The 27,368-nt window shown below is 38.5% G+C and overlaps 1 protein-coding gene across 2 annotated transcripts in view; it reads left to right on the plus strand.

Annotated features, from left to right (window-relative positions):
- The window catches only part of sorcs2 (sortilin-related VPS10 domain containing receptor 2), a 441,732-nt gene that overhangs the window by 343,175 nt on the left and 71,189 nt on the right, over positions 1-27,368 (plus strand). For both annotated transcript variants that reach the window (XM_084711712.1, XM_084711713.1), the window contains exons 4-6: positions 5,783-5,947; positions 12,394-12,467; positions 22,911-22,975. In XM_084711712.1, coding sequence (XP_084567838.1) covers positions 5,783-5,947; positions 12,394-12,467; positions 22,911-22,975 — 304 coding nt within the window. The remainder of the gene's footprint in view (positions 1-5,782; positions 5,948-12,393; positions 12,468-22,910; positions 22,976-27,368) is intronic.

A 27,368-nucleotide genomic window follows, 5' to 3' on the forward strand; every position in this document is an offset into this window, starting at 1 on the left:
ATACAGGACAGTACAGCATAGTATAACATAACACAGCATAGCATAGCACAGCATAGCATAGCATAGCATAGCATAGTACAGTATGGTACAGTACAGGACAGTAGAGTATAGTACAGCATAGCATAACATAGCAAAGCATAGGACCGCATAGTACAATATAGTATAGCACAGTAAAGTATAGCACAGTACAGGAAAGTACAGTATAGTATAGTGCAGTATAAGTATAATATGGTATTAAATTATACAGTATAACATAGAATAGCACAGTATGGTACCGTACAGTACAGTATAATATAGTGTAGTAAAGTATAGTATCCACAAAACCAAGCAGTGTAATGGCTATTTGCATTGTTGGCTAATTCTGAGGCATTCTGAGTGCAGCTATTTTGGGCAGTTATGGGTCAGTGGGTATAATTTAATTATACATAGTGAGACATGATTTTACTTCTCCAAATAACATCTTAACATCCATAATGTCATTTGTTTTATTCAACACAGGATACACATATTCATGCATGACTGAAAAGCAATTGTTTTTTCTTGTCTCACTGTACATTTTGTGTCAGTGTTTCATGATGTGATGTGTGTGGGTGGCCTGTGTGTGTGTGTGTGTGTGTGTGTGTGTGTGTGTGTGTGTGTGTGTGTGTGTCCTGAGGATGTCCAGCTGTCAGAGCTCAACTTGGTTAAACTGACTGATGCCCTTTAAATAGAGACATATTGGCAGTGGCAGGCTGACCTGATTGATGGTCCGGCCCCACAGGGACATGAAGACAAACCACAGTGACACAGTGAAATAAGGAATTTCTTAATGCTAGAAGACAAAGATTTTGCTTTTTTGATATGTAAATAAATGCTCCACTGTATGGAACCCCAGTTCTTCCCTTGTGATGAAAAAAAAACCCTTTTTAATTAATAAGTAATTATTTTGAAATATTAAGTTATCATTTCAAGATATGTTTTCATTTTGAGATAAGCTTTTATTTTGAAACTACTAAGTCATTACCTTAAGATAAGTCACTTTTTAGGGATGTCATGTTATTATTTGGAGATAGTATGTCATTATTTTGAGACAATAAGCCATTTATTTGAGATACTAAGTCATTATTTCAAGATAACAAGTTATTATTTTGAGATAAGTTATGATACTGAGCTGATAAGACATTATTTTGAGAAACTACATCATTGTTGCGAGAAAAGTCATTATTCTGAGACATTTTGCAATACAAAATCATTATTTTGAGTAGGTTTCTCATTATAATGACCTATAATTCCACAAATGCAGAGGTTAGAAATGCAGGTTTGTCACTGATGAAGTGTTTGTTAACTCTCTTAAATTCCCTGGAAAAACTGCCTTCTCAGAGCAAATGTACTCCCAAGGTGCCCTTGAGCAAGGCACTGAACCATGAGCTTTCCAGTGGATCTGCTTGGCTGTCAACAGCGAACACTCTGGGCAGCTCCCACGTGCAAATACACACATGGCCGGTCAGAATCCAGCAAATAAATGAAAAGAAAGACTTGAACAATAAGAGAAACAGCTCATTCCTCTGTGCCTCTTCCCTCCTGCTCTTCTGACTTTACCACTCCACCACTCGTCCTTGTAGGCCTTCCTCCGGCAGCCAAACAAACGCCGGGCCTTTAATTGACCATGTTGCTCAGGGAAGTGTGTTCAGAACAAGCAAGAGTTACACACACATACACACACACACGCACACACGCACACAGCTCTCAAGTAGTGCAGCCAGCAAGATGTGAGGCATGCTACGCTGGCTGCCTAAACGTGGTCATGATGAGAATACTGAGAAGGATTTGTGTGTGTGCGTGCTGCTTACTTGCAAGCTTGTGTGTCTCAATGCATACAAATTCATTTTATTCATCTAATACAATAACAAAATGACTCAGCTGCAGCCTCAGAGTTGAGTATGTGGCAAGGATCAAGGTTATGTGACAAATTGAAGATTTTATATATATGTATATATATATATATTTTTGGAGCTTCTTTTTATTTCCTTTTTACAATTACAGTCGTACAGCACAGACACATGCTCAAAGACTCAACAAGGTCAAAAATGTCTTTAGGAGGCAGTCTGTGAGTTTCTGCTTCCCCTGAATGTCCATCCAATAAGTAGGATTGAATAATAATTTACGTCCATGAGCCCAGAAAAATCAGATTTACACAAGAAGAGAAAATCATAAAAAATACATCTGTTCTTAACTGACACCTTGCAGTTATGTTTTCCAAGTTATAAACATCCTGGAACTAGACTGTGATCATCTTCTTTGCAATAAAAAGTATAACTCTAAATAGTAAGATCTGGTTATTGTCTAAAATTGAAGCTTTTATGATGACAATGGACAGAGAGCAAGAAGAAAGAACAAGAATCGCAAGAAGTGTGGTTGGAAACCTCAGAGACATTAGACACGAAAACACTGACAAATAAATCCAGATGAAGACTATAAAATGCAGTTAAAAGCCCAGGATTAACCTGTTTGGGGGATGAAAATTAGATGCTGGGCCCCAGTTGCAGTCAAGTTCCATTATGTGCAGTGCAGAGAAGAGACTGTTGATGGCATTATTCTTCGGCCCAGGGGCCCACAAAGCAGCCAATAGGCTGCTCTTAAAGCAATCATTGCTCTGTGTGAATACATGAATATAAAAACACAGAGATCACACCAGTTTCTGTCTCTAGATTTTCTTTATGCCGGTTATTTTATGGTCATTTCATTAAATGCTCTTTAAATTTAAAATTTTAAACAGAGGCCCTCTACAACCATATGATAATGTTATCACACAGGGTCCACTTGATATATTTTAGTGGTGCAAATCCCAAACTAATTATTAAATGATTAAATTACCAAAGACCAACTGACACAGTAAAACTATGACTTTTGGATCCTTGGAAGTCTGGGACCCTGGGGCATTTGTTCACAAATGAACTTTAATGCCTAATTGTTCTGTCAGGTTTCCCTCTTTTAGAATGTGCAGCTATAAAACTGTATATAAAATTACTAATAAAATGTCTGAAAGCTGTTTTCAAACTTATATATTCCCCTGTAACATCAATTATTCATTACTGAATAAGCAAAGTTTGGAAGGGTTTAGAAAATAATCATTCTTAAGTATTATTTATTAGGAGGTTTATTAAATTCAAAATTCAAATCAGGTTCACCCAGACTGAGTGGGTCTGGTTTGATAATATATGATGAACAACTTCCCAATATGGGATTTTTTTTTCCCTATCTTTAGAGTGTGGTCTTTCAATTTGAGAGCATGACTCATTGATTTCATGTTCAGATTTTGTAATGCTTTCCCTAAAAACCCTGCCCTCTCAGTCAAAGAGCTCCCGCTTGTGCTTAGATTTGCTCTCCTTCTGCTCAAACTGAATCTTTGCACACAGATATATGATTGCTTGTATGGATTTCCTGCACTCGGGGCTCAAGTTTGAACGGTTAGTTTATCAACTTAGTTATCAGTTTACCAGTTATCAGTTAATTTAGCATTTTACAACAGGATGACAGGATGGTAATAATTGTGTGCTCAGTTGTTGGAACTGAAGTGAGCTGCTGGGCTGATTTGTGTTAGGCTCTTCGCAAGTACCTCACCTCCCAGTGTTTCCCCTGTAATCTGCTGGTATGTCAGTGGCTACTTCTGTATCTCATGGCAGAGGGCAAACAGACTGTGTCTGGGGTGGGTGTTGTATATTCAGTATCCTTTGGGCTCTGCACAGCCATCTAACTTCCCTGTAGTAGATGGGTACCAGTGATGTTCTGGGAAGTTTTAATGACCTGCTGTAGAGTTTTCCTGTCCGGGGCCGTGCACATCCCATGCCAGTTTGTAATGTTTCCAGTCAGGATGTTTTCAATTGCTCTTCTTTAGAAATGAACAAGAACTTAGAATGGGAATTTTGCCCCCTTAACCTTACTTGAGAAAAAAAGCTGTTGAGCCTTCTTTGGCTCTTACCATCTCAGCTCCACTGATGTAGACAAGATCGTGTGTCTTTGCCTCCGTTTTCTGAAAATCAGCTGGTTGGTTTTGCTGACATTGAGCAGTAAATTATTTCCTGGGCACCGCTCTGCAAGAGTGTTGATTTCCTCCCAATATGAAGTCTCGTAGTTGTTTGAAATCGCTATTTCGGGCATTGCAGTCATGGATGTGCAGCGTGAACAGGAGGGGGCTGAACACACAGCCCTGGGGGGCTCCAGTGTTGTGCGCTTCAGTGGAGGAGGTGAGGCTACCGATCTGAATTGTCTGGGGTCTGTTTGTGATGAATGTGACAAGGAATTTTTGCTGAATGATTAAGTGTCCGTTTATGAGTCGGAAGAAGTCATTAATAAGCTTGTAGAGGGCATAGATGTTTATAGCTGTTAACCAGAGCAAAATGTTAATGGAGTTTGGCAGGCAGTGAGACAGGCAGCCACTTAACTCTTTGTCCAGAGTGTGTTATTTCCGAGCGGTGGGCTTTTGTTTCCATGATAACTTTACATCGACAGACAAGTGGCAGTTGACAGCTGATCAGCTTACAGTGGAGGACTCATCGTCGCTTGTTATTGTCACTTTATGAGGTTGCGTGCAGCCTGCACACCTGTGGAGTTCCCGCAGTCTGTGTGGTGTCTAGAGAGGAGGGGGTTGGGGGAAGCAACCACAGATCACATATTAACAGGATTACAACCTATTTAACATACAGTCTTTGGCTCTAACTTACTATTTGGACTGCCATACTCAGTTTTGCACACGTAATGGCCACATATTGCTCCTTTCAGGGATGTTTCACCTGAACTCAGGCATAAGCACCCAAAGATGATGCCTGTCTTATTTAAATGCTGTTGTGCTGAATTCCCCCCAACCAGTGGATATTTCACCCTTGAATAACAATAGCAAATTCATTGTACTTTTGGCATGGAAATTTGCTACTTGTGGTTCCTTGGAATCATGTATAAATCAAGATTTTTGTGAATAAATGAAAGCATGAAAATAAAACAAAAACACTTGTTTGATCTCACTTATTCTGTGAGTAGACATATTCATGCTAATTTGTGTACATGCAGAAGAAGCAGGAATAATGTTTTAAATAATCATTACAATCTGCCTTTTCTTTCCTGTTTTACACTTTATATCTCTTTAAGCTTTGCATCCATTAATCTAAAACCTTGGCGACAGAATGAAGCAGATGTTTAGACAGAACACAGCTGTCAGCCACTGATTTTCATTATCTGGCTGACTGAAGAAACAGTTGTAAGGTTACTACGCTATAACAAAGACTTTCTGTAAAGACCAGGTGCAAACAACACCGTGATGATGATGAACACCAGCACCTCATTGGACAGTTTCCCACCTCTCACAAACTCCTAAAGAATGCGGCTGGTTCATTAGTCCTGATCGATCGGCCCCATCGGTGGCCTTACTCCTGGGTGTCCAGGCCATAATTGTGATTGGTGGGTTGGCAGGTCCTGGTGTGCCCTGTGTTTAATGCCTTCACTTTATGAGCTATAAAACTCTGAATAGATAATCAATACAGCGTCGCCTCGGTCTAAGCAGCGTGTAAGGTTGATGGAAAGTTCTCATGGCCCAGAGAATGGCTTTGAATAAATGTGGGTGCGTGGCCATGCATGCATTTAAATTCATCAGTTTTCCAGTGCAAACAGGGACATTAATATGCACAAGTATTGATATGAGGAGGGTCGCATCTGTGGGTCTTCCACAGACTGCTGACTGAGCGATGAATACGTTGCAGGACATTACCCTTTGACCATTGCACCTCTCACATTCTGTCTGCCTCTCTTTCAGGTGGTGCTGGTGGGTTCGTCCATAAACGAGAGGGATCAGATGCTGTTTATCAGCACCGACGAGGGTTCCTCCTTCCAGCGGCAGTCCATCGCCTTCACCCCGGACACGCTCGTCTTCCACCCAAAGGAGGAAGACAAGCTCCTGGCCTACTGCAAGGAGGGCAGGGTGGGTATAGCGGCGCCACAGGAATGTGGAAATAAATATTCTGAACGAACAACAAGACAGCAGTGATGTTACAGCAGCAAGACGTCTCTGCTGTCAGCGCAGCAATGCATTAAATTTCAATTTTCACACGCAGCAGCAGAACACGGAGCTCAGAGAAAAACTTGATGTGTGATTTATCATTCAACAATACAGCTGTAGGGCAAGTCTTCTTCTCCAAGTGAAATAAATAGAACAGTGGCCACATCCAAACACACACACACACACACACACACACACACACACACACACACACACACACTTTGATATTGCAGCTCATATTGGAAACATGTCACCATTTCACTTGGCTGTCAGTTGGAAGCTCTTTGAAATATACTGACTGCAAACTTAAGATGCCACAAATACACACTGTAAGTTCCTTTGTTAGCTAAACACTTTATTAGGAATCAAAGTTGAGCCAGGAGGTCAGTGAACTTTGGTGTTTATAATGGACAGTTTAGGTCATAATTTTACTGTTAGCCTTCCAATTCAGTTTGGCTAATCCAGGCATTTAAAACATTTATTTGTGTAGTGCCTTTAGATAATACGCTGTACATGAGACACAGAAAGGCATTAAGGCAAGATATAAAAGTGACATGAGGCAATATAAGAAGACAAAGTTAGTTAAAACCTGTCAGGTCATATTAATTGCACCATTAAATTTATTTCTAGCAATACTGCCATGTTATTTTTGGTGATAGAAATTAAATGAAATTGACTGTGACCACCCTACAACTAGTTTCAAGTTAAGAGACTATCATACGACTTGGAAGTGCTGGTAATATTATTTTGAAACAGTAGCTATTGCTACATGCACATGCACATGCACAGCAAGCTAACAAAAAGTAGCTTATTGCATTGAAGCTATTTCACATCATGCAACATCTGCTATTAAGTAAAATCACAAAGAAATACGTTCATAATTTTGTGGTGTGAATATCTAAATATGCTAGCATGGTACTTAGTTGTAAACATAATTTGCTGCTTGAAACACTTACCGCACCTTGAACCCAGCATTTTTTTTTTTTTTTTTTGTCAACAGTGAGTAAAGATACACCTCAATGCATCGTACCTCTTTGTAAGTTTATTAATATTTTCATCACAAACTTCTAAGTGAAGACTACTGTGATGTTTTCACATCTAAGGAAAACTGTCAGTGTTGTTGAAAGTGTTAAACTAGGCTAATTAACACCAACAATTATACCGTGAGGGAGATCTTTCAGGTGCTGCAGCAGATAATAGTTTTGCTACGTGGTTCTGTTTTCCGTCCAGCCCTCTTTGTCACAAAGTACAGCTAATTGCTTTCTTGGTTCTAACACATCTGTACACCTTGAGCAAACATGACATCTGAGACACCACGCTGTTGTCATGTATGTATTCCTTTTTTTTTGCCAGGAGGCATTGAGACGATATAGATATAGATCTGCTCAAAGGCTGTGCTCTCATTAATTATGAGGCACTAATACACAACAAATGAGGCATTGGCCAACCTTTTAACTATCGTTTTGCAGCATTTTTTTCTGACCTGGGGCCCTTATGTTAAATCTTAGAGCTCTTATATTTAAGGGATAAAACGGGGAGGGAAAGTTTCTGTTCGTCTTGTGACTTGATTCTTTCAAGATACAAGCCCAAAAATTGGCAACCACTGCTCTAAAGCACACAGCTTTCACTATTTCTGCCACTGGCAAATAATGAACTAATCAATTCCAACATTTTCTCTGCTTCAGAAAAGCCAAATACACCAGGGAGGGAGGGTCAGCAACACACACTTTTAAGAAATGTCATCTTAATTTTAGGAGACGTTATTGTTAACAAGACCACTGATGTGAAACAGAAGGAACTAATTATCTCCAGCACTGTCTAAACGGCACTGTTTATGGTAATCACAAAAAAGTAGGACAGTAAACTTGACAGTGATGTACTGATGTTTGATAAAGATGTACTGTTTTGTTTTATCATGACATGATTTCATATGAATCTAAATACTGCCAACAAAGGCTCTTGCAGGCATTTTGCCTGTATTGATTTTGCCATTATAATAAGTAGAGGACCTTATTAAAAGATGATTATGTTGCTCTTCTTAGGAAACTTACAATACAATACAGTTACATACAAAAATAACAGTTTGGTATATCTTATGCATATATTCAACACATTCTCACTCCTGACACATCAAATATGGCCACTTGGTCAGTGGCCCCATGTTTCAAATGTATAGAGCTCTGCAGTCAATTTAACAACTAAAATGCGTTCAGCTTTTAAAACTACTTGGTTATGTTTAGGCAACAAAATTACTTGGTTAGGTTTAGGAAAAAGTCTTGGATATGGTTAAAATAAGTACCTTAGTTACGTAAAGTCTCATATGCGCATAGGTTAACTTACGTAAACTAACATATGTACTTTATGTAATTTACATAAATTTTATGAGGAAAAAAGAAGTGAACGTTGAGTTTTGGTTTAACACAGGACACAAGGCTCAGTCACCTGGGTCAAAGTCCTGTGTTTATTTGAGGCATCCATCCTCCCCAACCAATCAACTAACTTTGACAGCACATCAAATGACATCACCAGAAATGACGCAACAGGGTCACCTACAGCATCATGGTTTGATGCGCAGGGGCACTGACCAAGCTGCTGTATTTGATGTGTTGGGGGTGAGAACAGGCTGCTATATTATATTATTCAAGTTTTATCCAACTTTCAGCCACCAATGTTATCACTTCTGAATCATGGATGAACTTCAACCATAAAAGTTTTTCTAGTTTGTGTTCATTTACTGAATTGTTGTCAAGTGTGTGTCAAACTAAACAAGATTGAGGACCCAAGAATGCAGACCAGGCGAAGCAAACTCATTTCAAATGGGCTTTAATAAAGAAACAGAATATACAAAAAGCTTATGTGCAAGGTCGGCAGGTCAAAAGAGTCCAAAAACAGAAAGAAAAGAAATCCAGTGAGGGCAAAAACAAATCCAAAGTAACAACAAATGAAACACGGGATGAACTGACAGAAATAGAGAAACACAAGGACTAAATAGAGAAGGAATTAATCACACACAGGTGAGATAAATAGTTTTTGAAAAAGATGGGAACAGGACAAAAGACAAGAAGTAAAGTCAAGACACATGAGGGTGGACAAGGGCTACAAAATAAACCAGGAAATAACTAACAAAAAAAACCCCAAACCATAGACAGTTGTCTTTTCTGTTATTTCTAATTTGTAGGTCTGGAGGAGGTCTGTTATTTTTGGATTTTTCTTTTTCATTTTAGCTTATTCTGTTGTTATTTTAGAAAACCAACAACATAATTTGAAAGAATGAAAAAAACTACAGAAGCCCTAAGAGCAAGCGAGAAAAAATTCTGGTGACCCAGTTTCTAAGTCTGCTCTAAATTGTTTTCTCTCCTTTATATTGTATCCTGACTTTTAGGAAAAACTTAACAAAAGAAAAAAAAAAGAAAATCAGTTTTTGCCAGGATAACCTTTATAAGTTCCTTAAACTTTTTAAAAAAGTTTTACCAGGGTTTTGGCAAGGATCATTTTTCAAAGTTACTTTTTTTTCCCATCTGTTAAAACAGATGGCTAGAATTGTATTTTAATTGGCACCAAAAACCAGCAGCAAAAAGAAAGACATGAGAGTAATGCTACATAACTTGCTAACACAGTATATGTACCATGTGTTTAGAGAGCATGGAGAGATTAAAACTCACCTTGGAGAAAACATGAATGTTATTATTTCTATATAGAACATGGGGTGATGGTGCACTTCAGCCTCTTGTGGCAGAAGTGAGCATTACATCAAAAAACACTTGGGAGATTGATCCTGGAAAACTTTTTTTCCCCATATGTATCAGAGATGAAAAAAAAAAAAAAAAAGGAATTTAGGATTAGGGCTCGAGCCTGGCAAAAGCTGTTTTTTGTCCTGTTCTTAGGTCATGAACAGTTTAGATCAGACATAGAAAATGGAATCAACATTTTTTTTTTCTCATGTCTGACCTCTGACCAGTTGATTCCACGAAGCACGGCACATCCGCGCCACAGTTCTGATCTGTCCTCTGCACAGCTGTAGGCCCCACCAGCAGCGTTTCAGAGACATTTCAGCAGCGGAGCGTTTTGCCTGACTGATTATGTTTACTTGCTCAGATTTTGTTGATAGGGTCCTCTTTCCTTGTTCTTTGTGCTTCTACCATGGATAAGCAGGCTACGTGGTTAAATTGTTTCTTTTCTGTCTGTCTTTATGATTGTGAGTCTGCACAGAGTCTTTTATTTTGAAAATTAACTGGATTCTCCCTGCCTTTTCTGTGTCTGACTTCCTGCCTGTTTGACCTGCTCTGCACTAATTAATGTGGCAACAGTCAAAAATAGACTCAGAGTCGACCAGAGAGCCGCTTCCGAGTCGCGCCGATTTGCAAGCTGGTAGAATCACAAGCATTGTGTAGAACGGCTGCAATCAACTCCGACTCTGACGTTGCGCAGCCGTAATGGGACGCAGCCACGCCAGGTGAAATATAGGAGTTAGTGCTTCTGTGCAGAATCAATAGAATAAGGACACCTTGGTCTTATACAGGTCTGTGACACCAACAATATTGTCACAAAGTCCATTTTAGCATGTATGGTTCAATATTCAAGAAATCAAATCAAATAATTAATTTTGTTTGTCATTCAGCAGTTTACAACAAACTCTCAAACACAGTCACATACCTCCTAATTGAAAAATGTACTCTAAAGTGGAAAAGGAGCCAGAGACATAGAAGTGGAACATTTAGGACCAGTAGTTCCTAAGTTTGAGTCAGCTCAACTCCCCCTCAACTTTAATAATTTACACGTAATTAAACAAGAAATTCAATTAGGTTTTAATCTGTTCCATATGGGCAGGCAGCAGACGGAAGAGAGGAATCCATTCAAACAGAACAAAAAAATCATTTAGCTAGAGGATGATGGGAGGACTCCGAGTGGCATGTATAAATTAAGAAGGTGTGTGAGGGCAGTGACAGATTTCTATCAAGGTCAGCTGTAGCATTTTTTCCTTTACAGCTAGAACTGTGCATTTGAAATGTGATTTGTGAATCAGTATGATAACTGAAGACTTGTTTTTCTAACGACCCTGAGCGAGAAAGCTTGTTATGAGGAGTATGTGTACAGGCTGTACTGCCTCCACAGCTAATACTCACTGTAAAAAGAAACTTTCAGTCTCACTTCAAAAAAAAAAAAAAAAGTTAGTCTCCAGGCTGCCTTAAAAATGTAAGTTGTCTGAATTTGAAAAGACAAGTTGATGTAATGTTTCAAAACAAATCTAGTCATATAAACCTGATTTGTTTTATGAGATTCAGTTGTACGTGAAAAAAAAAAAATCCAATAAGGTTAACATATATAATATATTAACATATTTTCATCATACTAACTCCAGTTCAAAAAAAGGTGGGAATGTTTCTCCACACAATTGCAGGGAATTAATGGATTTCACCATCTACAATCCACAATATAATTAAAGGATTCAGTGGAAAAGTGTGCCGTGGTCTGCTAACACTAGAAATTTGAAGTTTAATTATCTTTAACAAATTATGTTTGTATATTTGCAAGAGAAGATTAATTGATGCTACTAAATTTCTGTATGATAATTTTACAGTGAGCTTTCATCATACATATATTCATCGAACTATACAAAGGAAGATTCTCAGGAGACTTTCAAATCTCAAACAATGCATGCTGGGAGGTCTACTATTATGCTAATCATGTTTCTTTAGAAACTTAATTTAATGAGTTGATTGAACTCTGTACAGTACATTCATCCAACTCATCATTTCAAGTCAAAACATTCCAAGTTAGAAGAATTTGTTTTTGTAGATTCTGAAGTGTTCTGAAAACAATTTTACAAGTTTTATTAACCTGAATAAAGGAAACTTGTATATTTACATTGACTCAGTGAGAAAAGATTAGTTGATTCCACTTCATTCCTGTCAATGACGAGCATTGAGAAAGGATTGCACAGTTTCTATTTGTTTGTGTGGCAGAGGAAGTTTGTGTGGTGAAACGCTCCGATGTGCTTTTCAGACATCAAGGATAACTCGTGTGCAGGAATCAATAGACTTTCATTATGGCTGCGATCAATGCCGAACAAGCAGGCAACACACACACGACTGCAAACACGCTGCTCATGAAATATTAGGCGCACTCACACACCAAACCTGCTATGATTAATTATTAATTGAGCTCAGTCTTAACTTGGTGAACCATGAAATTCAGTAGCTTGATTGGGTGAACTTTTTTTTTTCCAAATAGACTCTCGATTTATCCTCCATTGTAAAGGATACAGCTGGTAATAGGACTCGGGTTAGGCCTTATAATTTAATGCTACAAGCTTCGGCTGTGCGTTTTTCTATCTAACTGTGGTCTGCTCTCTGTTTTTTTGTGTCCAGCTCTTTGCTTCGACAGACCTGGGCCGCAAGTGGACTTTGCTGCAGGAGCGGGTGACCAAGGACAGAGTCTTCTGGTCAGTTAAACTTAATTTTCTCATTATTGGATGAATACGGACTTAAAGATTTGATGTTCAGAGTAACTTCTCCATTGATACTCAAATGGACAAAACAGTAATAAGAGTGGTAGGACAAGAATGCAGGTGGGCAGAGGACTTTCTTTTTAAATTCTTGTACTAAAGCTGATAATAACAAGTAGTCCTCGGTCACACAGATGTATGCAAGTCGTAAGTCATGGCAAGAAATATGAAGTCAAGGTGACAAGAACTTAATTCACAGTGAAATACTGCTATGGAATGAACAAACTCCCCCATATTCACTGGGTCTGTTGTTCCTTGAGGAGTTAAAGCAAGAGTTTAGCATTTAAAAAATGATGAAAAGATGAATTAATCTCATGCCCGTACATTCAGTGTTTAGACTGTTACTCAATTACAAGTAAAAGTACTGGCGTTAGTAATATGTGTATATATATATATATATATATATATATATATATATATATATATATATATATATATATATATATGTATGTATATATATATATATATTTATATTTATATATAGTAAAAGTACAAAGTATTTGTCTCGAAAAATACTTTTGTGTTTTCCTTAATCAATAGTTAAAAATACAAAACACATTTTTTTCTTAATTTCCTTTTTTTTTTCTCTCTCTCTCTCATTTAAAGTTTAAGTTTAATTCGTCTTATTAAATAAATGGCTCCACATGACAAAACAATATCAAAAGAGATGCAGTTACTGCCATGACTGTTGATTAAATATACATGAATGCATTTACATTCTTAACGGCAATTCATTGATTTATGATTAATCATTCAACTTCCTCACTCCCAATGTATGCTGCCACAGTGTTTTGTTTTGTTTTTTGTTCTTATTTCGTTGTTTTCATTGGCCCTTTTGTGAGCGCATCACCTGATTGGCAAGGAAAATGCAGATAAAAAGTTTTTATTTAAAAGTAATTAAGTACATTACATCTTACATACTTAAGTACCAGGAAAAGTATAGGCTTGAAAGTCTACTCATAAAAGTACAAGTACCCCAAAAAAACTACTTAATTAGAGTAATTTGAGTATTTGTAATCAGTTACTTCCATCCCTGGATATAAGGCTCATTTATGCTCACTTTATGTATGTAAATAGATATGTATGTTTAAAAAGATATAACAGTTACTACTCACATACCTCCGTGCATGCAGCAAGATGTCTACCAGAGTCAACCCTGAAGAACAAGAGTCAAAAGCTTCTGACAACAGTGAACACGGCAACACTGGAGGAGGTTCCAATAATGTATTTCTTGAAAAGAGGCAAAAAATAGAGGCAACGTTGTAGACAGAGGTGGTCTACAGCCTGACATATGGAAGGACTTTTTTTTTTCACTGCATAATTGATGACAGATGTTTGCAATATTTCAGAATGTTTAAACCTTCTTTGTCATGTCATGTCTCTTTTTTGCCTGTGTCCATAAGCTTTCAGAAAACTTGCAGAAATCTGCATGTAACGTAGAGCCTTTAGTCTCAGGGACATCAATCATAGATTTCTGAAAACAGTTCTGATGCTCAGGGTGTGGTGGCTCTTGGCCGTGCTTGACTTGGCTAGCTAATCCAAAAAATGGACAAGGAGTGTGAGAGCTCAGGTGGCTGCTATCTAGTCGCTAGCCACCTGTGATGGTACCCATCTGTCGCTCAAAATGGCCACACCTTTAATTATAATTTATACAGCAGACTTATACAACAATTCAGCCCCCGTATAGTGTCATGAACAAGAAAATGAGCCACAGGAAGCAAAACAGAATTTTGTACCAGGCTGTAAACGTGTTCATTTCTGCCATAAAGTTGGGCATTTAAAAACTGCGTCTATAAGGATTGACTCACTTTTGAAGCCATCCTCAAGTGGCCATTTGAGGAACTGCAGTCTTTGGCACTTTTCACGTGGGCTTCATGTTTCAGCCCTGGAGTTGGCTGCTTGGTTAAGTATAAAGCTGCAGCCAGGACATGTTGAGCCTAGCTTGACTGGGCTAACTGGAAACAAGGGAAACAGTGAGCCAGTCCAATGTGAACAAACCTTAACTCACCGGTTAATACATTATATCTTGCTTGTTTAAGCTGTGTGAATGTATAAATGTCAAAATGACAATTTATGACTTAGGGGGAATTACATATTAACTACTTCTTGGCAAATGACAATCTTTAGCTTACCCAAGTCTCATCCATCAACATACTTTTTTGGAATAAAAAGTTAATGCACTCAATAACCAATGGAAACCTCCCCCCCTCCACTATGTAAAACATGACCATCAGTTTAAGTGTATACTATGTTTGGAATATTTTCACCACTTTACCTGCCATCAGACAGGTTTTTACAACAAAGAGATTTCACGTCTCAAAACATGGGAGTTGCTGATCTATTGCTGCCTCAATTTGGTTAGATTGTTTGTGTTATTGTGTGATTTTGGTGAATCAGAATTAATCTTGTAAACGCCAATGTCACACACCAACACAGTAAACTAACAGATTGAGGCAGTGGTAGACCAACAACACCCTGTGTTCTGTGAGGTAAAATTCAAATTTTTGCACCAGTGTCTGTTGGCCTTGTAGAGTGCAATATTTGGCTCACATAATGACAGTTTCTTGCCGGAAAAGGCCATCTGAGGGCAAAGTAAAGTTAACAAAATATTTAAAAAACATTTTGTTGCTGACCCTGTCCACAGCAGTTCATTGCTTAGCTTGCTACACCAGTACTTATGCTGCTTCTGAGGGAGCACCACCTGCCATCCTCTGTAGGAAATACACCAACTATTGATAAGAACCTCATATAACCCCACTTCAAATAATCCCTTTATTGTGATTAATCTGCATAGATTTATCTGACAAGAGTAACATAGAGTAAAACAATTTTTGGAAGCAGAGAAAGAGATCCTTACTTGTATTCATACCATTTGCTAGTTTATACTCTCAATTGTCAATGTTGGAACATGGTAAATATGGTGATACGAGCATGTGTGGGAGTTTAATTGACTTTATTTTTTATTTTTCATTTGACATACTAGATTTAAATCTATAAATCAATCCCGGATTTATATTGTCAAAAAAATACAGAGTTGATTGTTTTGATTCTTTGGCTATATCCTGATACCATTTTGCCGTCATTTCCACAATCTTGCTCAAATGATAAAAATTATATGTACTGTGCAGCAGTTATGTATCCTGGATACTAATAAATCAGTTTTATGTTTACTATAATACAGGAAACTTCGGCCCCAGTTTTTCTTGAATTAGACATTTGAATTGAACTCGAGTCGTAAGCGCTGGAGTTTATGGAGCAGAACCGTTTTATAGATGAATCTCTTGATAGTTTAGTGGTTCCGATGGCAGAAATAACACCCACAGCCGCCGGAAGTATATGGCATTTCCCCGCACATGTCATATTTCACAGCATGAGAGCTATCTCTTCTTCATTCTCGCCTTCATCTTATCTTATATCATGTATCTCCCCCTCTTTATCTCCTCTCCTCCATCTTCTGATTCCTTATCAACTTTGTTTTTTTTTACCTCTCAGCTTTGTATCTTCTTACTCATCCCTGTCCGATCTGTGTTGCTGTGAGATGATGCAGTCAGATGTGCTGCATTTAAATACAATTGACTGCACTCTTCCCGAAGGTCAGGAAGGCATCCCAGGCTCCCGTTAGTTTGTTTCCTCTCACCACCGATAGCAAATGAGCTGGTTCGCACCCTCAGACACTTTTGATTTATACCACCGACTCCAACGCACAAATCATCCACAGCCTGTGCTGTAAAAAAATGAGAAGGTGAGGGAGACTATGAGGGAGGGTTAGAGAAGAAGAGAAACAGCCCCAAGTGCTTACTACTTAAAAAGTTACATACTCAAGACTAGACTTGTGATCTGACTCTGCAACCTAGACCTTGGCTTCTGTTGTCTTATGAGGAAGAAATAAGATTCTTATTTTGAGCTTACTGAAGTCTCATCATTTAAGACAGCTGAGTTTTCTTTTACATCTCACTGTTATCTCAAGAGCTAATTATTAAAGACAATTTAAGATCAGTGCAGTGAGTCAAAAAAAGGAACATTTTTTTTTTTTATCTTCAAGACAATTTTCTTTATATAGGAATTATCTCAGGGCACTTTTCATACTCTAGCTTCATACTCAAAAATGAACGGCATAATATTTTTACATGAGCAATGGATCAAATGACTATACGCAATGTACAGTATATCACTCATACTGACAAACCCACAGAGAATCATTAGCCGACTCTACAGTTTCCCTCAATTTAACGCAGATTTTTACTGTTTTAGGTCATTTGTTTGGTCTTACTGCCTAGAAGTTTACTGTTTTGGCTCTGTCTCACCATCTCATTTACCTTGTTAAAAGCTCTGATAAATGAACTGCATATAACCTACACAGCACTAAACACCAGAGAGGCAAAGTTAATGACTAACGGGTGAACATAGAGGAGTATTTAGCAGCTAAAATGCCAGATATTTTACTCAAAAGATGATGATGGAGACCAAACAGAGCTATAAGACAAGTAGTGGATATTAGACACAGATTTATCACAAGTACAAAAACTAATAAATCTTTGCTCTGTGCTGCTCAAAATCAATGTTGATCGATATGCGGATGTCATGATATTATTGGTTGAAATTAGTTGGTTCAAGCCTATATAAGCATGCATCATATTTTTTTTTTTACAGGAAGAAAACATGATGGCATTTTAATACAGTTAATCAATTAATTAATTTATTTTTATTATTTATTTATTTATTTTTGTATATATTGGCATATATTGGTAAATATGTGCACAATATAACCAGGGATGTGATCTAAAAGGGTTAACAAGGCAATTTTTGTTTTTGTTTTTTTTATTCAAGCAAAAAAAAATGCTCAAATAAGCCAACTTTGGCTCTACTACACCTAGCAGCAAACAGAAAAGACACAAAGTTAGGAACTAGCTGGTGAATGTAGTGGAGGTAAAGAGACAGATATTTTCCCCAGAGGTTGGTGGTGACCAAAACAGAGCTAAAAGAGAGTGAATATTTGACTTAAATGCATCACAAGGACAGAGACACAAATCCAAATAAATGCTAATTTTGTTCTGTGTCTGGTAGGTATGTATATAGAGAACTGTTAGCTAACATGTTAGCCACAACAATTAATTAATTGAACCTAAATGCACTGATATGAGATGAATATCAATCTTCTCATCTCAATGCATATTTCCCAAAATGTAAAACTATCCCTTCAAGGTTTATTAACATTTTACTTACACTGGAAAGTTTTAATAAAGTACAGATTTTTTATATGGTCTGGCTATAGCTGTATCTAGCAAGTAGAATATCAAATTATTATTTTACAGCACATTTAATCATTGCTGCTCTGAAACTCTGAAAACCATATTTTGCAGAAATTTTATTTACTTCAGGTAAAATGACTTGCAGCAGACACACGCTCATGTATTCGGGTGTGCACATATGTAAGGTTACAACCTGCTCCTGTAAAAAAAAATTGTTATGTGGTCATGGACATGCCTGTGCATACATGTGCTGTAAATGTGTGTGGTCAGAGTTGTTGGCTCTGGCCTAAGCCTTGCCTGTGGCCTAACAGTCGTAAAAAGCAACAAGAGAACAGGAGTCTGGAAGCCAGCTCACATAAATCACATTAAAAACATCACATTAAAAGCAATCTGCTGTTGGGGTGGTATGACCAAATGTGTTCCTGTGGACCTTGTTTTTGTGATCCTTGGCTATAAAGTTTGTCATCCTGAATGAAAAGAAACAGCGCTTTTTGAAATTGAACGGGCATCTTGCAGGATGACAACTGACAACAAAAGCAAACATTCGGGGAGAGGTGATAAAAATGAAAAGCATGCGGATAAAAGCGTAATCGAACGGCATTGAAACCCAAGCTGGGATGAAACTGAATTCCATCCCTGGGTTGGATGTTTTTGCAGCGTGTTGCACTTCCTCCTCCTCCTTTTCTCTTTTCTTTGTGTCTCTGCCTCTCTATCTGTCAATCAGCCATGTCCATCGCGCATTTCATTTCCCCTGCTTCCTCTTCAGCCCTCAGCTCTTATTTAACTTCCCTGACCAAGGGAGAAGGAAATCCCACACACTTAGCCTGCGATGAAGGTCTAACTGGACCAAAACGTTAGTGGAATGAATAAATGATGTATTACCGGTGCAGAGTGCGCCTTCACCTTCAGTCTTAAGGCATTTGCATTTCAAGCATGCAGCTGACACTTTTATCCACAGTAACCTGCTCTGAATGAACAGGCAGAGGTTCAAAGGATTGGTCAAGGACACTTTAGCAGGACACACAGGACCCGTTAAAGAGTTCTATTCCAGTCCTCTTCCTCTTTCTTCCATCAATTAGATCCCCATTTTGGACTGGACTCTTTTGGCGACCTCTTGCGGTGAGACAAACGACTGCATTACCCAAACACCATTCAGACCTGCCATATTTTCTGTAGAGAAACTCACGACTTCCGTTCACTGATCACAACAGCTGGTTCTAGAAGCTGTATCATGCCGTGCCACCACGAATGAGTCAACAAACGTCATGCAGGCATGGCAACGTCTGACGTTGACACTTCAAACTGCAGAAAAGAAAAAGGTCCTAAGTGCTCAGAAGTTCAAACAAGTGTAATGAAGGTACTCTTTAATAGGGTACACAAAAGCTCCAAAAAGAAGAAAGGTTCCAGGCACTCCTCTGGCACAATGTTAAAAAACTTTTATTCAATAAAAATAAAAGCTCAGGTTTTTTTCAGCTTTTCCCAGAATAGTGCTTCAAACCTTTCTTCTTTCTCAAAACTGCTTAAAGTTGAAAAACAAAGTATGTGGAGCTTTGAGTTAAGATTATCATCCCCGCCAGGCCTAATAACAGGGGGCCGCAAATGATCAAGAACTGCTAGAGTTTGAAATCTTGACAACCTGTGTTTGGGTCACTGACAGTCTCTGCTGGTTGGTGACATTGCAGTAGGTGCTTCTCACTCTACTGAGTGACCTTGTCTAGTGTTTGCTTAAATTTTAGAGCAATCTGACTGTTTCCAAAGCCATATCATGAGTTAGAATGAACCAAAGTACATTTATTCATGTAGGAACAGTGATAAGTTTCTGGTACTTTTCATGACTACTGTATTTCCATGTGGAACACTTTGTACTTTTCCTCCACTAAGAATATAAATGTCATGTTTATACCCCATTACCCTTGGCTGACAGCTTTAGACACTTTAAATAAGCCTGGTAATCATGGCTATTACCGAAAAATTGTGTATCTCCTAGCTTTTATTCTTCCAAGAATTCTGAAAAAACAAATTAGAGAGTGTTATTTAATCTCATATTTAGAATTTTGGTAATTAATGCTAAAATGTTTCTTCAGCAGTGTAGCGTTACTTTTAACTTGTAAAAATGCAACTTTACCTGCTGAGAAAAGTAACTCTAAAAACTACTTTCTTCCTTGTAGATTGGTTGGTTATATTGTCCGATAATTTAGTTTACTCCTTTTTTGATCCAAAGTAGTGACATTCAGTTCCTCTTGCAGGTAAAGACAACTCTCCCAAGACTAAAAAGACTCTCCACAGGCATACAGCATGGTGCTGCAGTACTGACACGAGGAAAGATTTTCTTGATCTTTGGGAATTTGTTCAGTATGTCCATCACAACACCCAACTTAATGTGCTCCACCATTACATGACAACAACTGCCAAGCTCCATGTGACTAGTCAACTGAAATCTTTCAAGAAGTTCGGAAACAAGACCAGGAAAAGTGGTTTATTGGCCAGTAAGGAGAACTGCTTGACTCATGTTGGTTTTCTCCAATTCTAGTGGACCTAGATTTATGTAACACTCGTGAAAGTCTTGCCTTAGTATCATGAGCTGCAATGAAAATGTAATATAAAGCAGATCAGCTAAAGTTTTACTGGTATCACCACCTGTGAAGTCCCTGAGGTAACTTGATTTATTGCTAGTTTGATGAAGAACTGACTTAAGTCATATTTACTGCTTGAATTGAAGAGTTTAATAGACCAAGTAGGCAAACTGCTCATACAGATCACTAGACAAAGACATGAAACATCAACCATGCGCAGCACATCCTGTCGCGCTTCCTGAGATCTATCTTTCCTCCCTTTGCTCCTTCCTTCCTCCCTTGTCCCTCCATGGCCTGCTAATTGCTCGTAAAGTCTCTTTATAGGCAAAGTAACGAGGTTTTAAATCTCCACTCTATCTTTACAGGGCTGGAGAAATTTCACAGACTCCACTACACGGTCCTAATCAGATGAACTGCTTAGTTTACTGCTCACTGAAGGGCACGCAGAGTGAGCGCACTGTGCTGTATGTCAGTGTGCCTCTAAGAAGGAAGAGGGGTATAAAATTTTGGAGGTTTTAAGCATGTTAGACAAGGCTGAGTACATCTGAGTGTACTTTCCAGGAAGAGCTGAGCTGTGCATATATACTGAGCTATCTGTGTGTACTTGTATCACTGTATATTTCAGCCCAACAATCAGTTTGAAACATTTTATGTATCAATACCTGCACATTGATATGTGCTCTACACTCTCAGATCATTTGGGTTTCAAATGATTCAAGTCCACTGGAATAGAATTCCATTTAATTTTAAAAATTGCTGACATTGGATGATTAAAGTTAGGGAAAGGTTAGGGAAAGACTGTCCATCCATCCATTCTGGGGTGGGGTAATGGGGGCAGCAGACTAAGCAGGGTATTCCGGATGTCCCTCTCCCCAGCGACACTTTTTAGTTCCCCATGGGGGATCTTGAGGCGTTCCCAGACCAGATGACATATGTAATCCTTCCAGCGAATTCTGGATTTACCCCAGGGTCTCTTGCCAGTTGGACGCACCCGGAAAGCCTCCAAAAAAAAAAAAAAAACGTGCCCAGGAGGCATCTTAATCAGATGCCTGGACCACCTCAAATGACTCCTTTCGACACAAAGGAGCAGCAGTTCTACTCTGTGCTCCCTCCAGATATCTGAGCTACTCACCCTATGTCTAAGGTTGAGCTCAGCCACCCACCAAAAGAAATTTCCACCATTTGTTTCAGCAACCTCATTCTTTTGGTCACTAGGCAAGGCAAGGCAAGGCAATTTTATTTATACAGCACCATTCATACACAAGGCAAAATTCAAGGTGCTACTACCCAAAGGTCATGAGGGTTGGAACGTAGATCAATTGATAAATCCCAAGCTTTGACTTCTGGCTCTTCACTACAACAGTACAACGTCCATACAACTAAATACAACATCTGCATTACTGCTGATATTATGCAGTAATTAGGGAAAGACTGTGGTGATGACAAACAAACTGTGGCTAACATAAGATTAGGTTAGGTTAAGAAAGATTGTGGTTGATTAATGGTCTGTGACAGTATTCCAGACGTCCCTCTCCCCATCAATGCTTTCCAGGAACTCCTGGGGGACCCCAAGTTGTTTCCAGGGCTTTTGAGATATATAATGACTGCAGTGAGTTCTGGATCTAACCCAGGATGTCCACACCACCTCAACTGGTTCCTTTTGACATGAAAGAGTAGCAGTTCTACTCCAAGCTCTTAAGTCTGTTTGCTCAATAGAGACTGAGGAAAATCTCCCAGCTTTTACGGCTAAACCTGGGTGAAAGAATTAGAGAGTTTATAAAAACTCCATTGCTGAAGCAACACAAAGTCTTTAAAAAAAAAACATCCCAGTGTGTCGTTGAAAAAATGGAAGGAGTAGGTTTTGTCTTTTTCGGGCAGCTACGTCGCATATAGATATTTGTAGCCAGTCGGTAGGTGGTGAGATCTCAGATTGTCTCATATCCAAGCTTTTCACCCTGTTTTTACAGCTGAGTCAAGACATCCCACGAGAGAATCTCAATTCAGCCGATTGTATCTGATCCGTTGTGCCGTTTTTTTGGTCACTACCCAAAACTCATTACCATAAGTGAGGGTTGGAACCCTGACTGGTAAAACAGAACCTTTGCCATCAAGCTCAGCTCCCTCAACGGCCTGGCTCAACGTCCACATTTACAGCTGACACAGTAATTAGGGAAAGACTGTGGTCATGACAAACACACTGTGGCTAAGGTATGGGTAGGGTTAGGTAACTGAAAGCATGGTGAATGTTAGGTTAGGTAAAGATTGTGGTTACTCTTAATTAAAGTTCAGGATGACAACTGCGGTCTCTCATTTAAAAGTCACTACTACCAAGTCCATTAGCTGCAACCTCCTTTAATTTTTGCTTTTTGACATCAAAGGCACATTGTTTCCTGCTTGGGCACCGAACATGGTCCATCGTCCAATGTCAAAATATGAGAAAAATATGACCTATGACATCAACATTCATAATTTTGTAGTTTTGACCATCTGTATGGTTACGTACTTGCATTGTTCCTGGTCTGAAATGTTAATGAATGTAATTCTCTTCTGTGTTCCAGGTCAGTATCTGGTGTGGATGTGGACCCCGATCTAGTGCACATGGAAATGCAAGATACGAGTGGAGGTAGAGTGATGTTTCATCTACTCATTAAATAATTTATCATGAGACCGGTCACACCAGGACAGTGAAGTTTCAGACAGAAATGTATTAATCTTAATGGCCTTGCCAAGATCTGTTGATTTGCTCACAGCAGGAAAGTAAATATGTGGAACTTTCTCATAGAGTTCAAATTTGGTTAAGTTCTTCACACAAATTTTCATAAGTGACCAATTTCAAACCAAACAAACCAACCATGAGAAACAGTGAGAGCAGCAGTAATCACTACATCACCAAGGTTTTGCAGGAAAACAAATGAATGGTATTTTGCCTTTTGTGGTACGATGGGACATTTTGGGTGAAAAAACAAAGCTATATTTACATTTACTGTTGTCACCAAAACGAAATGTGTGTTTTCTTAATCCCTGATGAACACGCTGAGTGTATTTTCTCCTTCAGAAAACATTTACAGAGCAGATTTTTGGGGGAATAACAATGGCACTGCTGACATTCATGGTTGCTAGCTAGCAGTCTTCTTTTTTTTGCCTTTGTTGGTACATTGGTACATTAATTAGCATACTGCCAACACTCAATCAGAGGACTGTGTATTGTGTGTTGTATCATGCACACGTGCAATGTATCAGCTGTGCAGACATTAGCTGTAGCTAAGTAGCTAACACTGATAAAAGACTCAACTTGACTTTGACTAGGTATTCATGATTTGAGGCAAGAGGAGATGACTTGAAAGCATACTGGGCAACCTTGAGACCTGAAAAATAGGGAGGATTTGGAAAAAAAAAAGTTTCAGAGACTTTATTTCCTGCATTTTTGAGGACCTCTAAAGAATAAAAATAACATAAAGTACAAATACTTAACTACTGTACTTAAGTAAAGTTTTAAGGTATCTGTACTTTACTTGACATTTATTTTCTGCGTGAAGATCTAACAAGACAAAGAGGCAACTTAAGAGATGTATCAAGAAAAAAAACAATGTAAAAGACATAACAAGGCAAAAAGACATAACAACACAAGACATAAAAGATGTAGTGAGACAAAAAAGATGGAACAAGATGAAAAAGATGTAGCAAGACATAAGCAACATAACAGACGTAAAAAATTTAACAAGCCAACAATGACGTAAAAGATGTAACACGACCACAAGTACATAAAATACATGACAAGACGAAGAGACCCTAATAAACCAGAAACAATGTAAAAGATGTAACAGGACAAAAATGATGTAGTGAGACAAGGAAGACAAATCAAGATAAAAAAAAAAGTAACAAGGCAAAAGTAACATGAAAGACTTAAGACAAAGAAGGTGTAACAAGAGGAAGGAGACAGAGGGAGAGTCAACCGTGGACAGAAGGTGAGCTTCAGTTAGCTTTACATAGAACTAGCTGGCAGAACTGTCTGTCAGAGGATGACTTTTCACTTTTATACTTTCAGTACATTTCAGAGTCTGTGCTGTTTCACTTTTACTTGAGTGAAGACCTTGGATCAGTACAGATTTTTCCCAGAGACTATTTTTTCACAAGTATCTGTCCTCTACTTTTGCCAGCTCTGGTTCAGACTTGAGACCTGGTTGTGACTTCGTCCTACCTCCACTGTGATCTCATAACATCATACCCGAAATCTATAGTGTTGAACAGGAATCTTCCTCTCTGCTAAATGTCTAATACCGAGAAGAGAAACTCAGGTATTCCACTGACATGACATGTGAATCAGATCAATTCAGAGACAAGAGTCACTTCTCTGTGAGACCTGCTGATGTGGAGAATTCTAATGTGCAGTACAAGTCTTAGCATAGCCTGCAGTGTAAATGCAGCTAATAGACGAGGTGAATGGATGGTTGACCTTGCTGTGGGTGGGGTGTGTTTCTGTGTGTGTGTGTGTGGGGGGGGGGGGGGGGGGGGGGGGTCAATGGAGAATTAATGGGTACATGAAGGAGAGTTGTCAGTGGCCCGCGGGGGCAACAACGGCAAATCTGGATTATCATATCAGCTGAGCGACAGACAGACAGGTTAGTGCTTAACTCCCCACCAGGGGCCAAGAGGGTAATAGAAGTAGTGTGAGTTTGAGATTGTGTGGGTTCGTTAATGTGTTCACCTACCGTCTGGGTCTCCCAACCCATAATCCCCCACTCTAAACAAACCTGAGCAGGCAAAGTCAGAAAGTAGTGACAGATAGTGAAGGGCAAAATGAAGGATACGTTTTTCTGTATTTGCAGCGCCACACTCTGTTCCTCCGTAAACCCCCCCTCTAGGAAAATACAAACACTTCTTAAACCCCTTGAGGAGACACGCAGTCTTTTAACCCACACACAGAAAGATGCTGCCTGCAATGTGAAAGCTGTCAGCCCGAACAACACTGCCTGTGTTTGTGGAGGGTGAACGGGAGAGAGGCTGTCTGTCTGGGCCAGCTGCCCAGGCACGAGAGCTCTTCCTGGGGCTAGGCAGCGCCACATGGTCCCCCCTCCTCCTCCTCCTCCTTTTCATTTTCCTCCCTTTTTCCTCTCCTTGCTTCCGTGCCCGGATAGATAGATAGTCGAGGGGGGCTGGAGCGATCAGGCATGCCAAACCAATCTGTTCGTCCCGTGCCCCCCTGTCACACATGGCACTGCCAAGGTTAAACGGCGGCACGCTACAAAGAAGGACATAAAGTCTCGGGAGTCTCCGCAGAGGCGGGGAACCGTGCCCGGGCCGTACCAGGGGGGAGTTTGCGCCCAGGACCGGCGGTTGACGAGAGGGACAGGACTCCAGAGACATGGTGGTCTGTTGATGGATGAGGCGAGTGTACAGGGAGGCTGGCACAGAGTGTGTTTGTGTGTGTGTCATTAAGGGGGATTGATGTGCAGGAAAGCGTGAGTGTACCTTGTTCATGCGCCGATACACACAAGCATTCACACACCTTACTGTTAGGTGTGTAGAGAGACACATAGGGACATACATGTATAAACAAACACTGTAAAAATAACCTATTTATTTTAACTGAAAATAATTAGTGGCTACCTTCAAATGATAAGTTGACTGAATTTGAAAAGACAAGTTGTGGTAATTTTATAATCTTAGAAAACATAGAAGCTTTTTTTAGTCAATTAAACTTGATACTAATTCAGTTGAGAAAACATGTTCAATGAGGTTAAGATATTAAGTTGAGCCAACAACCCTGCAGTCACACTGACAAACCAACACTGTAAAAAAAAATATTTGTTTTAACATAGAAAAGTTAGGTAGGCTGGCCTAAATTTTTAAATTTTTAAGACAAGCTGAGGTATTTTTGTAATAATTCCAAACAAATGTTTATAGTTAAATCTAATCAAAACTTTATACTAATTCTGTTAAGAAAACACGTTCAAAAAGCCCATGATATTAAGTTGAACCAACAACTTTTCAGTCACACTGACAAACATAACAAGCAAATTTGATTTTTTTTTTTTTTTTTTTTTTTTTACTTTCTTTTGTTTTCTTTCTTTAGCATTCACACACTTAACTTTTACATGTGTACAGAGACAGGGACATACATGTGTAAACAAAAACATACTGTAAAAAAGATCTATTTGTTTTAACTTAAGAAAAAGTAAGTGGAGGCCCTAAAATTTTAAGTTGACGGAATTTGAAAAAGATAATTTTATAATGATTCAAAACAAACTTTTGTAGTCAAATCTAGTCAAAACTTGATATTGATTCAGTTGTACTTGGGAAAACTTAAGATATTAAGTTGAACCATCTGACAAACATTACAAACAAATTTGATTTTCCTTTATATTTTCTCAGTTTGAATAGTCAGACAATATATGAAACTGCTCCCAGTGAATTTATTACCTTTAACAAATTCAAAACTAACCTTATTTTTTTAAGTTAGAGGTACATGTTTATTTAAGTTTAAGTTCAGCACTAAAAACAGAATTATTGGAACAACTTAAAAAAAAAAATCACTTGATAACACAGAAATGAATTAAGTTTTTTTTTTTTTTTCAAATCAAGTTAAGCTAATAAATCTGACTACTTTCAAATCAACATTTTGCACTAATGCAACTTAAATGGAAATTTAAGTCAACTTAAAAGTTTCCATTTTTCCAACTCAATTATTTGCTTTATCCAAAAATAAAACACTGCTTCTTAGCATTGTATTGAGTTTCAGGAAAATCTTTTTTTTTTATTGTAACATTAGTGTGTTATTTTAGTTTGTTAAATATAAATAATGTAATTGCCAACATTAGCATGACTTAATGTTAGCCTGACTGAGTTTACAAAAACTTAAAACAACAGAATTTGCCCAGTTCTGGTGGACCATAAATCTAGTATAATATATTATTTTATCACAAAATATAATTTTGTCTCACATTTCTGAATCACCAAGAGAAAACAGCTCAACTGCAGGAAGAAGCCAAATCTGAAAAACACATAGACATCATGAC

Source organism: Lutjanus erythropterus, chromosome 23, assembly GCF_056507025.1.
Source record: "Lutjanus erythropterus isolate fLutEry1 chromosome 23, fLutEry1.hap2, whole genome shotgun sequence".
Lineage (NCBI taxonomy): Eukaryota > Metazoa > Chordata > Actinopteri > Lutjaniformes > Lutjanidae > Lutjanus > Lutjanus erythropterus.